Source organism: Labrus bergylta, chromosome 23 (assembly GCF_963930695.1).
Source record: "Labrus bergylta chromosome 23, fLabBer1.1, whole genome shotgun sequence".
NCBI lineage: Eukaryota > Metazoa > Chordata > Actinopteri > Labriformes > Labridae > Labrus > Labrus bergylta.
The window spans coordinates 16,242,656-16,257,676 of NC_089217.1; the positions used below are offsets into that span (position 1 = coordinate 16,242,656).

At 40.4% G+C, this 15,021-nt stretch overlaps 1 protein-coding gene across 5 annotated transcripts in view; it reads left to right on the forward strand.

Moving 5' to 3' along the window:
• The first annotated feature begins 2,252 nt into the window (after positions 1-2,252).
• Positions 2,253-15,021, forward strand: part of LOC110004475 (NXPE family member 3) — a 60,075-nt gene continuing 47,306 nt past the window's right edge. Inside the window, exons 1-4 of one of the 5 annotated variants that reach the window (XM_065951431.1) lie at positions 7,318-7,517; positions 8,733-8,868; positions 10,621-10,657; positions 13,965-14,432. In XM_065951431.1, the coding sequence (XP_065807503.1) occupies positions 14,046-14,432 (387 nt within the window). In that variant the 5' untranslated portion in view covers positions 7,318-7,517; positions 8,733-8,868; positions 10,621-10,657; positions 13,965-14,045. Of the gene's footprint in view, positions 2,593-7,277; positions 7,518-8,732; positions 8,869-10,620; positions 10,658-13,964; positions 14,433-15,021 lie in introns of those variants that run through there. The other 4 variants (XM_065951430.1, XM_065951429.1, XM_065951433.1 and 1 more) reach the window with 4 other exon arrangements.

Below are 15,021 nucleotides of genomic sequence, written 5' to 3' on the forward strand. Positions count from 1 at the left end.
CGATCAGCTTTAAGTCCGATTGGACACACAGGTGCTGACAGGCATTGCACAGAGGCAAAGCACAACATTGGCGGCAGTTCTTGAGAGCTCTAATCAGTATAGAAACCATCTTAAAAGTTATCGTTATCAAACAAAAACCATCGTCACAACCATCATCATCATCAATAATATCGAGACCATCATCATTAAGTTAGTAGGTATTCATGAAAGAGCTGGGTCTTTAGCTTTTTCTTAAAGGTGCAGAGGGACTCTGCGGATCGAATGGAGTCATTCCACCTCCAGGGGGCAACAGAGGAGAAGAGTCTAGTCAGTGTCTTAGGACCCTGTTGTGAAGATTGGATCAGACGCCTTTCATTGGCAGAGCGTAGTGTGCAGGAGGGACTGTAGAGCTGGATGAGAGAATTAAAGTAAGGAGGAGCCGTTTTTGTCGCTGTTTTGTAAGCGAGCAGCAGAGTTTTAAATTTGATGCAAGCAGTAACTGGGAGCCAGTGTAGGGAGATGAACAGCGGAGTGACATGTGCTCTTTTAGGAAGGTTGAAGACCAGTCGTACTGCTGCATTTTGTATCATCTGCAGGGGTTTGATAGTGCATGTAGGAAGACCTGCCAGTAGAGAGTTGCAATAGTCCATGCGTGATATCACAAGAGCCTGTACCAGGAGCTGTGTAGCATGTTCTGACAGTTAGCTGGTCATCCATCATGACACCCAGGTTCCGGTGGGCATGAGTTTGGTTGTTCCAAGCTGGATATTGATCTGTGGTTGCATAGAGGGACTGGCTGGGATGACAAGGAGCTCAGTCTTTGAAAGATTGAGTTGAAGGTGCCGTTCATTCATCCATTTAGAGATATCAGCAAGGCATGACGAGATTCTTGCAGAGACTGTAACATCATCTGGCGGAAATGACAGGAAGAGCTGGGTATCATCAGCATAGCAATGGTATGAGAAGCCATGAGAGCGGATTATTGAACCAAGTGAGCTTGTGTATATGGAGAAGAGAAGGGGACCAAGCACTGACCCTTGAGGTACCCCTTTGGACACTTCTCCCTTCCACGACACTCTAAAGGATCGCCCAGAGAGGTAGGACATGAACCAGCAGAGGGCAGATCCTGAGATGCCAAGTTCAGAGAGCGTGGATAGGAGGATTTGATGGTTGACTGTGTCAAAGGCAGTAGACCGGTCTAGCAGTAATAGAACTGAGGACTGACCCGCAGCTCTGGCAGCTTGTAGCGATTCTGTTACTGACAGTAGTGCAGTTTCAGTAGAGTGGCCCCGCTTAAAACCTGACTGATTTGGGTCAAACAGATCGTTTATGGACAGGAACTCAGAGACTTGCTTAAAGACTGTGTGCTCAAGTATTTTTGATAGAAAGGGCAGAAGAGAAACCGGTCTGTAGTTTTCAACCTGGGCTGGGTTTAGTGTGTGTTTTTTTGAGCAGAGGGGTGACCCGAGCTTGCTTGAATGCAGTTGGGAACACACCCGTTGACAGAGAGGGGTTGATGATATGCTTAAGCGCAGCATTAAGCGGAGAGGAAATGGTCTGCATGAGGCTTGATGGTATTGGGTCCAGAGGACAGGTGGTGGGCCAAGAGTCTAGCACAAGCTTAGAGACTTCATCCTCAGTCAGAGAGGAGAATGAGTCGAGTGAGGAACTTTTGGTTGGTGCCTTTGGGCTGAGTTGGTCAGGTTCAGAAAACTGGTTACTGATGGTTGCAACCTTTTCAGTATAATACAGGGCAAACATGTCTGGTGTGAACAGATCAGAGGGTGGAGGAGGAGGTGGTTGAAGCAGTGAGTTAAAAGCAGAAAACATTTTTCTCATATCTGTGGCATTGCATATCTTGTTCTGATAATATGTTGTCTTGGCCGTTTTCAGGCTGGAGGAGAATGAGACAAGTCTTTGCTTATAGTCATTGAGGTTCATTGAGGTTCATTGAGGCTTATAGTCACTGATTCAAGATGGCGGCGCCCTGCTCGGCTGCGGCTGCAGTGGCTCGTGATAGCAACAGGAATATAATGGCAAATAACCCAGTCAGTTCTGATAATTTCACAGTAAACCTGCAGCGTAGTTACTCTAAAGTAATATACGACCGCCAGGCAATTTTAGTTTTAGGTAAATCAAACAGTTTCAGTCCGGTAGATGCGACTACTCTGGACCTTCTACGTAGCCTCGGAATACTACGCCGGCTACAACCAGCGGCCTGTGAAGCAGCGGAGCCTCGTACCAGCGGAGTCCGCCAGCGGTGGAGACGGAAGCGGTGTGACCGGAAGCAAAAACGGGGATGCCGAGCGGGGCTAACAACCAAGCTAAAAGCTAACCCGCACAGAACGCCGCTTCCTTCCATCATGCTTTCTAATGTCCGCTCCCTGGAGAACAAACTGGACTACCTGAAGCTGGATTTAACTGCAAAACGAGAGATGAGAGACTGCTGCGCCATATTTCTCACAGAAACGTGGCTGAAACCATCCGTTCCAGATGAGGCAGTTAGCATAGAGGGGCTAACATTATTTCGGTCGGATAGGAGCAGCTCTCTCACTGGTAAATCCCGAGGCGGCGGTGTTTGCATATACACCAACAACAACTGGTGCAACAACGGTGAGATAGTCTCAAGTCACTGCTCTCCTGATGTAGAACTACTGACTATAAAAAGCAGGCCTTTTTATTTACCCCGGGAATTCACTGTTTTGATCTTCACAGCAGTGTACATTCCTCCCAGTGCAAACACCAGAGAAGCCCTGAATGTTTTATACTGCTCCATCAGTGAACTGCAATCTACACATTCAGAGGGAGTTTTCATTGTGGCAGGGGACTTTAATCAGGCCAATATGAAAACTGTTTTTCCTCATTTCCATCAATATGTGGATTTTGCAACCAGGGGTGGGAGCACGCTGGACCTGGCCTACAGCAACATCAAGAAGGCATTCAAGGCTGCACCCCGCCCCCACCTTGGCTCCTCAGACCATCTCTCTGTGATGCTAATTCCAGCATACAAGCCCCTGCTGATCAGATCAGACCAGTTTGATAAATCTTGTTAAAAATAGTCCTCTATTTATATTTTTATATATGAAAGAAGTAGTGCCATCAAAACATATTTTAATGCCCAAACTTCACGTCATTTGGGAAGAATAACCTATTTCAACAGTTTAAATTAAACACATTTTAAATTAAATCAAATTTTCAGAGGTGGGACATATAATAAACTTAATATAAAGCCTGTATAAATATCAACTTGATGGGTTGTGAGGCAACAAGCTGTGAGGAGCTTTTTCTATATTTTAATGGAGCTAAATTTAGTCCTTAAAGATTCAAGCTGAAAAGATGATATTTAAACTCATTTGTGTTAGTCTCGTGAAATATTACACATTAAATAACATCTGTATGATACTATATTGTAAGTAGTAATTAAAGAAAATGTGTACTGGAGACAGACAGGGTAAATGCATAAGTGACATACACACATACTTGATGCCATCTCTGCATACGTTGTTGCACCAATTGGGCCAACCCAGTCACAAAAAGTCTGAACACACCCCTGCTTACAAAAAACATCAACGTAAAAAAAAATAAAGGGTCACACATTTTTACATTATTGAGCAGTTAAAAAGTCAAATGTAAATTCAGTTGGACATTAAAATACTCTTAAAATGTGACATTTGACTCTGCATTTAAAGAATTATTGGTACAGTCAATATGAAGTGCCTTGTTGTGTTTGATACTTGAAATACCTCCTCAACCTTCTGCCTCACTCTACCTCCATATCCCCAAGATGTTGTCCTTTAAGAATTATCTGAGCCCAGTTGTTTCAAATGAATCCAGATAAGAATGATCTGGATTAGGTAGTCCAATTTTTTTTTCATATCCAGGAGTCCAGTTCACTCTTTTTCACTTTTACCTACCCAGGATCACTAGCCCAACTCACTTTCATCCTTGTTTGAAAAAATAAAATAAATAAAAAATTAGCTCAATCTGATCTAAGCAGGGACTTTTATGGATGAACCAAAGTATTCTATAAAGGCCTAAAAGGTTCAGCAGTGCTCTAAATAGGACCTCACACTGCATACTTTGTCCACAGGGGGGCGCCACAATCCACACAAGTTGAGAGAACCTCTCAGCTTCAACACATTTGATATTTAATGTCATAGTTGACATTTTCTTGTAATCCATCCTGAATCCAGCACTCTGCTGGTATCACCATAATCCTGAGTTTTTGGATTAAAGAAATCCTAGTCAAAAATTTAGACAACAAAAACTGAAGGTTTTACCAGTGAACAAAACAGGATTGGATTGGTTTTATTTGATTATGTTTTCCTTTTCTCTTTTAAACAACCTGATTTCAAGATTTGATCCTATCCATAGCTTTAATCCTGTTGACTTGATGATATCAGGGAAGTATGATGACTTCTTTTAACGTTGATCTGATCTTCAGAAAATACTTTCTGGGTGCATAGTGCCTCATAATGGTTCATAACGCAGAACAAATGGCATTGCAAGGTTGTGAATCATGCAGATAACCTTTCAAGTCGAGTATTCATGCTGTTAATTATTACAACCCTGATTCCTAAAAGTTGGGATGCTGTGTAAAATTTAAATATAAATAAATTATTTTTTTTAAAGGTTGAAACACCATGCCTGGAGCTAGTGCTAGCTCTGGGGCTACGTGCTCCAACTCATCCCTCTGCACCCGCTTTCTCAGCCTGACACTTCGTACTATTGCTGTCCCCGCTTAGAGAGTCCGGGTCGAACTTGCTGCTCATCTCTTTGCTACAGTTTAAAATAACTCCCTGTCTTCAAACAATGACACTTCACCCACGGAGAGCCCTCTGCCCCGGGCCTGACAAGTTCAAAATCCTGGCGGACGGAAGTCCTGTAGTCAAGCCGAGCAACAGTGCCGGTAGCCGGGCAGCCAACTTAACAAAGCTACTGGTCAACCAGACCTCATTTCTCAAAGTTGTGTGTTTTTTCCCCCCTACATGTTATAAAGTCTTGTTTGTGCACAATAGAAAGTGGGGCATAGCCCCAGAGAAACGCTGCTCCGGTGGTGGTGGGATAATAAATCCATTTCCCTCACGCATCTGTGAGCGACCTGAACGGGGATTCAATGAGAGCAGCCTGGAGCAAAGCCCGCCACCATGTACGGTCCTCCCCGGAGTCAAACGGGACATGTACCGTTTTTAAACTATAACAACAAATTCATAGACCAAGCAAACTAAACTGAAAATAAGCCTTTTCTCTCTTTTGTATAAAAAAAAAACATAGATAATATATTAACAGCGGACTTCAGTTGTATCCGCTGATTCTCAAAACATATTCGATGGGAGTCTTAAAGAGATACGTTTAAAGATAAAGATAAAGATAAACTTTATTGATCCCCTGTGGGGGAAATTTGTGCATTACAGCAGCTCAAGAAAACAGGGGACGAGAAATAATTATTAAAAATAAAAATAGATGTTAAAAATCAAATCAAACATATTTACATCAGTTGAATAAATAAAAAATACAATAATGGAAAATTGCACAGTAACTACACTGGAAAGAGTTATTGTTATAAAAAAAACACACAGTGTGTAGCATGAGGTGGTGATGCTGTTAAAGAGTCTGATTAAACAGTCTGATGGCAGATGGAATGAAAGACCTGCAGTAGCGCTCTGTCTTGCAGGGTGGGTGTCTGAGTCTGCTGCTGAAGGAGCTGCTCAGGGTCCCCACAGTGTCATGCAGGGGGTGAGAGGGGTTGTCCATGATGGATGTCAGCTTCACTAACATCCTCCTCTGATCCTCTCACCTGATCAGCTGTTATGGAGAGGCCGTCGGAGGAGGAGGAAGAGGAGGAGGTTGTTGGGGGGTCGTCTGAGAAGGAGGAGGAGAGGGCTGTTGAGGGGGGTGGCAGGGTACTCAGGGTACTCAGATGGAGTGTCTGAAAAGCGGGCTGGTCTGCGCTCTGGTGGGTGGGGGTGGGGGGGTTGAAGAACAGATTCAGTTCATTTACCCACTCCCTGTCTCCTGCTTCAGGGCCCCTCCCACGCCTTCTGCTGTGACCTGAGATGTTATTCAGGCCCCTCCAGACTTCTCTTGCATTTTTATGTTGTAAATGCTCCTCCATCTTTGCTCGGTAGCTGGCTTTCCCCTTCTTGATTTTTTTTTTGAGCTCCTTCTGCACCCTCCTCAGCTCCTCTCTATCTCCAGCTCTAAAAACTCTTCTCTTTTCATTGAGCAGGGTTTTCAACTCAGGGGTAACCCAGGGTTTGTTGTTGGAGAAACATTGTATTTTTTGGTGGGTACAGTGTTCTTAACACAGAAGTAATCTGTGATGCAGTGGGTTAAACTGTCAATGTCCTCCCCATGTGGGCTGCACAGCACCTCCCAGTCAGTGATGTCGAAGCAGTCCTGCAGCGCCTCAGTGGCCTCCTTAGACCACTTCTTCACATACCTGGATGTGGGGGGTTGTTTTTTCACCATAGGTATGTAAATGGGCTGCAGTCTCACCAGGTTGTGGTCTGAGCGGCCCAGGGGGGGCAGGGGTGATGATCTGTATGCATCCTTGGTGTTTGCATGTATGGTGTTTGTAGTGGAAAAATACTGTCTGTCTGTCGCCCTCATTTGAACTTAAAAGACTTAGATGTTTGTGCGTCATTTAGCAATTAAAAACTGTTTCTCTCTATGGCCTTGGTCTGCATCTCCAACAGGTACGCTCCTCATTATCTGAGTACAGCATGATCCTAAATCAGTGCCCTCCTGACAAAGGAGTTTCTGTTCTGTTCCACCGTACCAGGTACCTTATAAAGAAGCTTGCATACAGTAGATAAATCACCAGGCAAACTAGAAGAAGCTGTAGCCACTAGGGCAAGCTGAAACCAATGACCATGTATTACTCATGTATATGCAAAATACCTACACCCTGTGAATGTATAAATATGCTCTGCAACCGGGACTGCCCCCGGTCTTTGATGCACTTGTGACTGATGTTACTTTTGTCACTGATTACCCCTTTTGCAAAACAACTCTTACTATATGCAATAAAATACACAAAGACAAAAGACTTTGACTTGAGATCTTTTATTACCAACAGAAAAATCCACAACAAGGGAACGGATGAGGAAGGAGGGAAGGGATGAGAAGTAGGGAAGGGAGGGTGGGTAGAAGGATCTGAGACAAATGGGATGTGGTGAGGTGACCAGGTGTGAAAAAGCTGTCAGGTAAATACAGGTGTGGTTTTGGGCGTGATCCTGCTCCTGAACCTAAGTAAATACATTAACGGCAGTGAACACCTGTTAGTGAGCAAAGTTCCTTTTTGTTATCTGTTGTTTGAGCTGGTGTTTTTATTCATTATCGTCCAGATCTTGTAGGGAGGAAAGTCTTATGAAGAGTAGCCGTCATCTTCATAATTGCACCTTGATCACTTTTTGAAGCTTGTTATGACAGGTTGTCTTGTTTTCTGAGTAAAAGGTTTACTTTTTTTAATTTGGATTTCCGTCACATCACAGAGATTTCACCACTGTGTTCACTCCAAATTAATCTCTTCTGAGGTAAGCTGTAATATTCTTTATTTTGTTTGGGTGAAACTTGTGTTTCATTTTATAGACGCTGAGAAAACAACATGTTTCCATTAGTGTCTACTTTGAAGGTACTTTTTTTAACGTTTTCTGTACCTCTTTTATGCTGCATGCTTTAAGCTTCTTGCTTCTGATTTTTGTTTTTAATTGAACCCCTGTATCACATTTACTTGTTTTGTTACTGGATACTTTAGGGATAGGAAATACTCTTCACTGTTTGAGTTCAAGCTCTGATATAAAACCCCATGTCATATATCATACTTTATCAATCTATGATCCCATCAGTTAAAAAGCACATGTTCAGTTTGATAAATTTAGAGGTAGTACAGTGCCATCAAAATATATTTAAATGCCCAAAAATAAGTGTATTCATTTGGGAAGCATGAGCTATTTTAACAGTTTCAATTAAATTACTGCAGACATGGTATCATATATGCTGAAGTTGGGAGAAACAGAGGTGATGAGGTTAATTTAATGTTATCTGAAATTATACAGATATTAAATTAAATTATATAGAATCATTGATTTTTTAATCGACAAAGTAACAAGTGAAACTGAAGAGAAAACATTGAGGAATAAATGGAATAGAATTAGAATCTGAAATGTAAATGTGTTAAAGTATAAAGTAACAAAATAGTACCAGTTAAAATGTCTACTTCAAAACAATCTTTAGTTAGGTATTAAGCTCTTTTACCTGCTTTTTGTAAAGTGTGTCGAGATAACACTTGTTATGAGTTGAGGTTATACAAATAAAAATTGATTGATTGATTGATTTGATTGATTAGGCTAAATGTACATGTTTCCTTCATGCCTCCATTACTGCGTGCCTGCAGGTAAACTAACCCTACCTTAAGTCAACAGTTTGTCCTCATGTGACTTCAGTACATTTCATAAGACCATGTAACCTTGGCACACCTGATTGTGAGAATTTGACCATCAGTATGAACATTGTAATTATGTTCCTGTCAAACCTCTAGCACCAAAAAGTTGTTTTGTTGTACACTACCTGTTTGGTAACATATAATTATCACATTCTCGATTGACTAGATTAGTTGGATGTTGGTAGTGAGACATGATGACACTATAAATATTCAGAGGTTTTTATGACTGAGTTAAGTGACTTCCAGAAGAATTCATATGATAAACTTAACACAGAGTCTGTTTCTCCTGTTGGTTGTTTTAATCCAGTACCAGAGGAGGACTCACCATGTGGCTAAAAGGTTTTATAAGTAACCATGTCAACATGAAACTTCTGAAGACCTGTGTCATCCTCCTCCTTGTGTATGTGTTGTTCTTTACACTAAGAAACATGGCCCTGCTGCAGGTGAGAACTGGGATTATTGGTAAAACTTTAAAGGTGGAATTTGTATGTTTTGAGTCTGATTACAGGAGACTATTTACAACAGTCTCTTTTCGATGTACTCTCAACAAGATAACATTAATCTTTTTGTTGCAAATAAACACTACAGGGGCTGGGGGGTGAGGGCACTAGCATGGGCCCTACTTGAAAATGATGCTCACCTGCTGCACCCCCAAAATCCTAACCAGCTTTTCACCTTGTCAAAGGTGGGACAGATGATAATATAACATTTAGGTGGGGAGCATTTTTAATTCAAATATTTCACTGCTTCATTCCATAAAGATTCAAATTAAGACATCAGACTTAAGACATGAAATGTTGAATTTATTTTTTTAAATTTTGTTAATAATAGTAATTCTGAAGTTACAGGAGTGTCCACTAGAGTGGACATCATGCAACTCTATAATGCAAAAAATGTTTATTTATTTATCTTATAGTGCATAAACAACGATAATAATTCTTCCCCTTTCAAAATCACATTTCCAATTTTCACATGTCAACTGGGGTGGAGAGATCCATTTAAATTTAAGTTTTGAATATAATAATATAAAGTGTTTGAGTTTTTGAGTGTTCCTGTTTAAAAAAGGAAAAACATGCTTAATGAGCTCAAACTACCTGCTCAGTTTTTGCCTTAAGGCTGTCTGAACAGCATTTAATGGGAGAAAATAAATTTAGAGTAACCAAAACCATCACAACATCAGTTATTTTCATGATGAGCAAAGTCTCAGTATTGCCATTGAAATGTAGCCGGCAATGCACGATGCCCAACTAGTGGACAGCCGATCAATCATGATTTTCTCCAAAACTAAAATCAATATTTGGATCTTTTCACAATAACATTGCTCCTTAGTTTTTACTTTATGTTAAGAAAAAAACATCACCTGCAAGTTATATGGACCATCTACATTTTGGCACACTTACAACAGCTGGCCAATGGATGACAGTGTATGGGCTGACTTGCTAAAGTCCACTGGAGTGGAAAACAGCTTTTGAATAGCTGTCCATTGTAGTGACCAGTATGTGTGAAAAGGATAATTATTGGTACAGTCAAAATGAGCTGCCTTGTTGATTTGATTTTGATTTGATTGATTTATTTGGAACATGTAAAAAATGAAAAACAAAATAATAAAATAGCTGTAATTAAAAATATGTAAAAAAATAAAGTGAATTCACAACATAAGAAAGATAAATCATAGTTCATTCGTTTTTGATGCCCGAAAAGGAGTAAGAAGAATGATTTAATCTACCCCTTTTAACTCAATTTAATTTGTATGAATTATACCATAATATATAATATTAAAAATTGTAATTACTTGTATACCATAATGTAACTATTCTCATTACCATAATTATTTACAGTGTGCCATTACCAGTAATAAAACCCACAAACTATACTAAAGTAAATCATAAACTAAATAATTACAAACACACCCCAGTGATTGTATTACCCTTCCTCATGTACTATATGTTGGAGGGTCAGGTTTTAACCATTTAATTGTGATACAGTTGAGAACTGCTGTTATCACTATTTCTAAAAGGTATTTAATAGCTCTACCATCAACCTATCGGTTTTAGGCCCAGTATTTCCTCATTCGATCTTTTGATGAAATATTGTTTCCAGAGCCTCAGAAACCTCCTCCCAAAATGTTTTTAATGTTCAAAATATGGGTATGGGTGCTGATTTGTCTACCACTATTTATCCAACATGTATCACAGTATGCTGAGACCATTTTAACCACTATTACTGGTGTCCGTAAGTATCTCATTATCTTCCACTTCAATTCCCTCCATGTATTAGAATTGGCTACAAGATGTGCTTCAGTTCATATTTCTAACATTTTTCCCTCTGGTATGTCTACATTAATTTCAGTTTCCCATCTTCCTTTTATCTGCATTGCAATTTTCAAAGTCATACCTGAAAATACATGATAAAAGTGCAGCCTTGATTTTATTCCCACAACATTTCTCAAAGAGGTTTTTAACACAGTTGGACCCAGTATTTTATCCATTATTAATAGTTCCTTGGCGGAAGGTGTAGTCCCCTCTGCTTTTAAACATGCTGTGGTCCAACCACTTTTAAAGAAACCCAACCTTGATCCCACTGATTTTAACAATTTTAGACCAATCTCAAAACTTCCATTTTTATCAAAAGTTTTAGAAAAGGTGGTTTCAACACAACTTTTATCTTTTATGACTGAAAATAACCTCTTTGAGAAATTCCAATCCGGTTTTAGAGCTTGTCACAGCACAGAGACTGCCCTCCTCAAGGTAACCAATGACCTTCTTTTAGCAACAGATAGAGGGGAGGGCACAATTTTAATTCTTTTAGATCTTAGCGCAGCTTTTGATACTGTTGATCACACAATTTTAACTGATCGTCTCAGACATTGGGTTGGTTTAAAGGGTACTGCACTTAGCTGGTTTTACTCTTATCTTTTAGAAAGAACCTTCGCGGTCACCATCGGTAACTACTCCTCCTCTACCTCTAACATTACCTGTGGTGTACCGCACGGTTCGGTTTTAGGTCCCATTTTATTCTCCATTTATATGCTGCCTCTTGGCCAAATAATTGAACGCCACAATGTCTCCTTTCACTGCTACGCAGACGACACACAGATATGCCTTCCTTTAAGACCTGAGGATGCTAGGAGTCTAGTTGCTGTCAGAAACTGCCTAAACGATATCAACTGCTGGATGGCGCAAAACTTTCTCCAACTGAACAATTCTAAATCTGAAATCATAATATTCAACCCGCCAAACACCACTCATATCTCAAAGAGCAGCCTCGGTCCCTTATTCACCAATGTCCAACCCACCGCCAGAAATCTAGGAATAACATTCGATTGCAATCTCACCTTTGAATCCCATATCAAAACAGTTGTCCGATCAAGCTTCTTCCATCTACGCACCATCTCCAAAATTAAAACAATCCTAACCCAACGAGACTTTGAAAAGATCATCCACGCCCTCATCTTCTCCCGACTTGACTACTGTAACTCCCTCTTTTCCGGAATCACAAATAAGTCACTGTCTCGCCTCCAGCTAGTCCAAAATGCAGCAGCTAGGCTTCTTACTAGTAACAGACGACATCAAATCACTCCAATTTTAGCTTCATTACACTGGCTTCCTGTACGTTTTAGAATCGATTTTAAGATTTTACTCATTACTTTTAAAGCACGGACAGGGCTGGCTCCAAGCTATATAACAGAGTTACTGACACCATATGAGCCAGCCCGCAGTCTTAGATCCTCGGGTGGGAGCCTCCTGGTCGTTCCAAAGTCGAGACTTAAAACTAAAGGTGACCGGGCCTTTTCAGTCAGGCCCCCTCGACTTTGGAACGACCTCCCTGAGGAGATAAGACTTGCAGATTCCCTCAATTCTTTTAAATCCCTTCTTAAAACATACTTTTACAGACTTGCTTTTATGTGATGTCGTCTTCTTAATGTCTTCTCTTACTGGTTTTACTATTTTTATCTTCTTCTACTTCTTACTGTCTTTTATTTATGGTCTTATCTCGTATTTATGCTCATATCTTAATCTCCTCTTGTGTTTTAACTTGGTAATTTCTTATCTTACTTACTTTGTCTATTTATGTTTCGTATTTATAGTTCATTTTTATTTTTATTAATATTATAATTTTGGGTTTTTTGATCCTTTAACCACTTGTTTTTATTTCTTTTACTGCGCTTACCTTCTCATTGCTTTTTATTTGCTTTTATCTCTTAGTTTCTTACATCTTTTTAAATCTTTGGTCCTCTTGGTCTCAGCTCATGTTGTTGGGTTCTTGTGTTCCTGGGTTCTTATGATGGTTCTTATGATGGTTCTTATGATGGTTGGGTTATATATGTCTGGTTGTGTATCGTGCACTTTGGGTTCTTTTCTGTTGAATTGTATTTAATTATTTTTGGTATTTTGCATCTGTTATATTCTTACTGTTGTTAATGTTTTTCTGTGTTTGGTTTAGTTTGCTTTGTTCTTGCTGTTTGTCAAAGCACTTTGTAAACCTGTGTTTTTAAAAGGTGCTATATAAATAAAGTTATTATTATTATTATTATTATTACTTGTAATTTTCTCACCCCCCATTTCCTGTTTGTGCTATAAACAGAAACTCCTCAATTCAAGGGGCTCCAAGATTTTATTCCATTCTTTATGCTTCGTGGAAAATGTCCTGAACTGTAAATATATAAAGAAATCAGTGTTAGGAAGTGTGAATTCCTATTTAACTGTTCAAATTTTAGACTTCTATCCCTGTGGAGTTGCTGTAGCTTAGTGAGTTCATATTCTGACCATTTCCTAAATCCTGCATCTGTATGGAAGGGAGTAAAACCCTTTATAAATTCAATGTAAGTTAGTCCCGAGATTGCAAACCAAAAGATGCTTTTACTTTCGTCCACATATTTGTGACTCTGGTCCATTTAACCATTTGAATGTCCCCTAATGGGACGTCTATGAAAGCTAAGGCCTGTGAGGGAATAACAAAGACTTTTTTCAATGCTGAGCCAGAGTGTGTCTGACGGCCAAATTCCACCAGCTTCCACTGTCTCAGCTCGGCCAGTCCGGAGCAATCCGTAGCAGTTACACAAGGCTTCTATTTTTGCCAGATGCCGGAGCACGGTGCATCAATTTACCACAGAAAAGATTGAGCGGGAGGGGAAGTCATTTTCCATTTAAAAATAAATTGTACTTAAATTTGATGGTGAAGACATGTTTGAAACAGTTGGAACAGTGGCAACAAAATAGTATAAAAGTTGCAAAATGCTTTAAATAACAGCTGATGGAACATCTTACAGTTAATAAGGTTAACAGGAAACAGGCGAGTAACATTTCTAGGTATGAAAAGAGCATCGCAGAGTGGCTTGTCTTTGTTAAGTCAAGATGTGGTGGATGTTTTCTTGTCCACTGACATCCACATATTAAATCCCTTGCAATCCTGTAACTTTTTTTCTTGTGTAGAGATCATGGCAATATATTTGAAAAATCTTCCATCCTCTTTTAGTTCAATTTAGTCCATTTGTTTGATACATTGTTGTAACCAGCCTTCTTTTTCGACCCCTTGCCAGATTAATTTTGAAGAAAACTCTATCATCTTCCTCAAGAAAGTGACCTCCGCTCCTTCCACCGGTCCTGTGTTGGCTCCTTACATGCCTGACAACTTCTGCACCATCAAGCCACTGTCTTCTGCAGATGCTAAAGAGGAACGTTTCATATTGGACTCCATTGCTTGGCCTGAGACTCCTCCTCTGCCAGCTCCTTTTTCATTGAATCAGACAAGTAATGCCGCCCACAGCACCTTTACCATTCTCCCAAGGAGGGGTGGAGGAGATTGGCATGTAGGAGACCAGCTGAAAGTTATTATACAAATGTACAACTTCCAAGGTAACCCCAAGAAGTCTGGAGGAGATGCAATTGTTGCCCGGTTGCACAACAGGGCACTTGAAGCAGGTGTGGCTGGACGAGTGGTGGATCTCCTTAATGGCTCCTACTCTGCTGTATTCTCTTTACTCTGGGAAGGAAGCGCACAGGTTGAGGTACAGTTCAAGGCTATATCCTTAAATGTTAATGTACAACAAGTAATGCCAAAAGAATTACCTATTGCAATGGTATTGTCCTGTAGGTAGTTTAATTCATGAAATCTAAACCATTCCCCCTGATTACTTTTGCTAACAAGCAACAACATTCAAAGTTAAAACGAAGACATTGTGGAAGTCTGCAGCGCTCCTGGTCCGAAGAAAATACAAGGAAAGAAAACTCTCTGTGCTCGACCAACTAGTTGCCGACTACGCACAAAGACTCTTAAAAACATGCTGTGGAAGCAGGGAAAGTGATACAGACCTGTCTTCGGAGGAAGGCCAGCACTTGAGAGACGAGGAGCAATGGGAGACTACAGTCTTTGATTCCCTGCTGTTATCCCCCAGTTCTACTCCAATGAGGGAATTGAGTCTGACTCCCCCCTACACTTTACACCTGGGCCACAGGCCTGAGTCTGTCCAACACACGGCTGGTCACAACACTCATAACACTTTATGTTTACACTTTTTAATGGTCTGATGCTCTACAGAACACTTTAGCCACTCTAAAATTGCCTATGGGCCAGAGATGGTGTCAGAATTGTTGGGT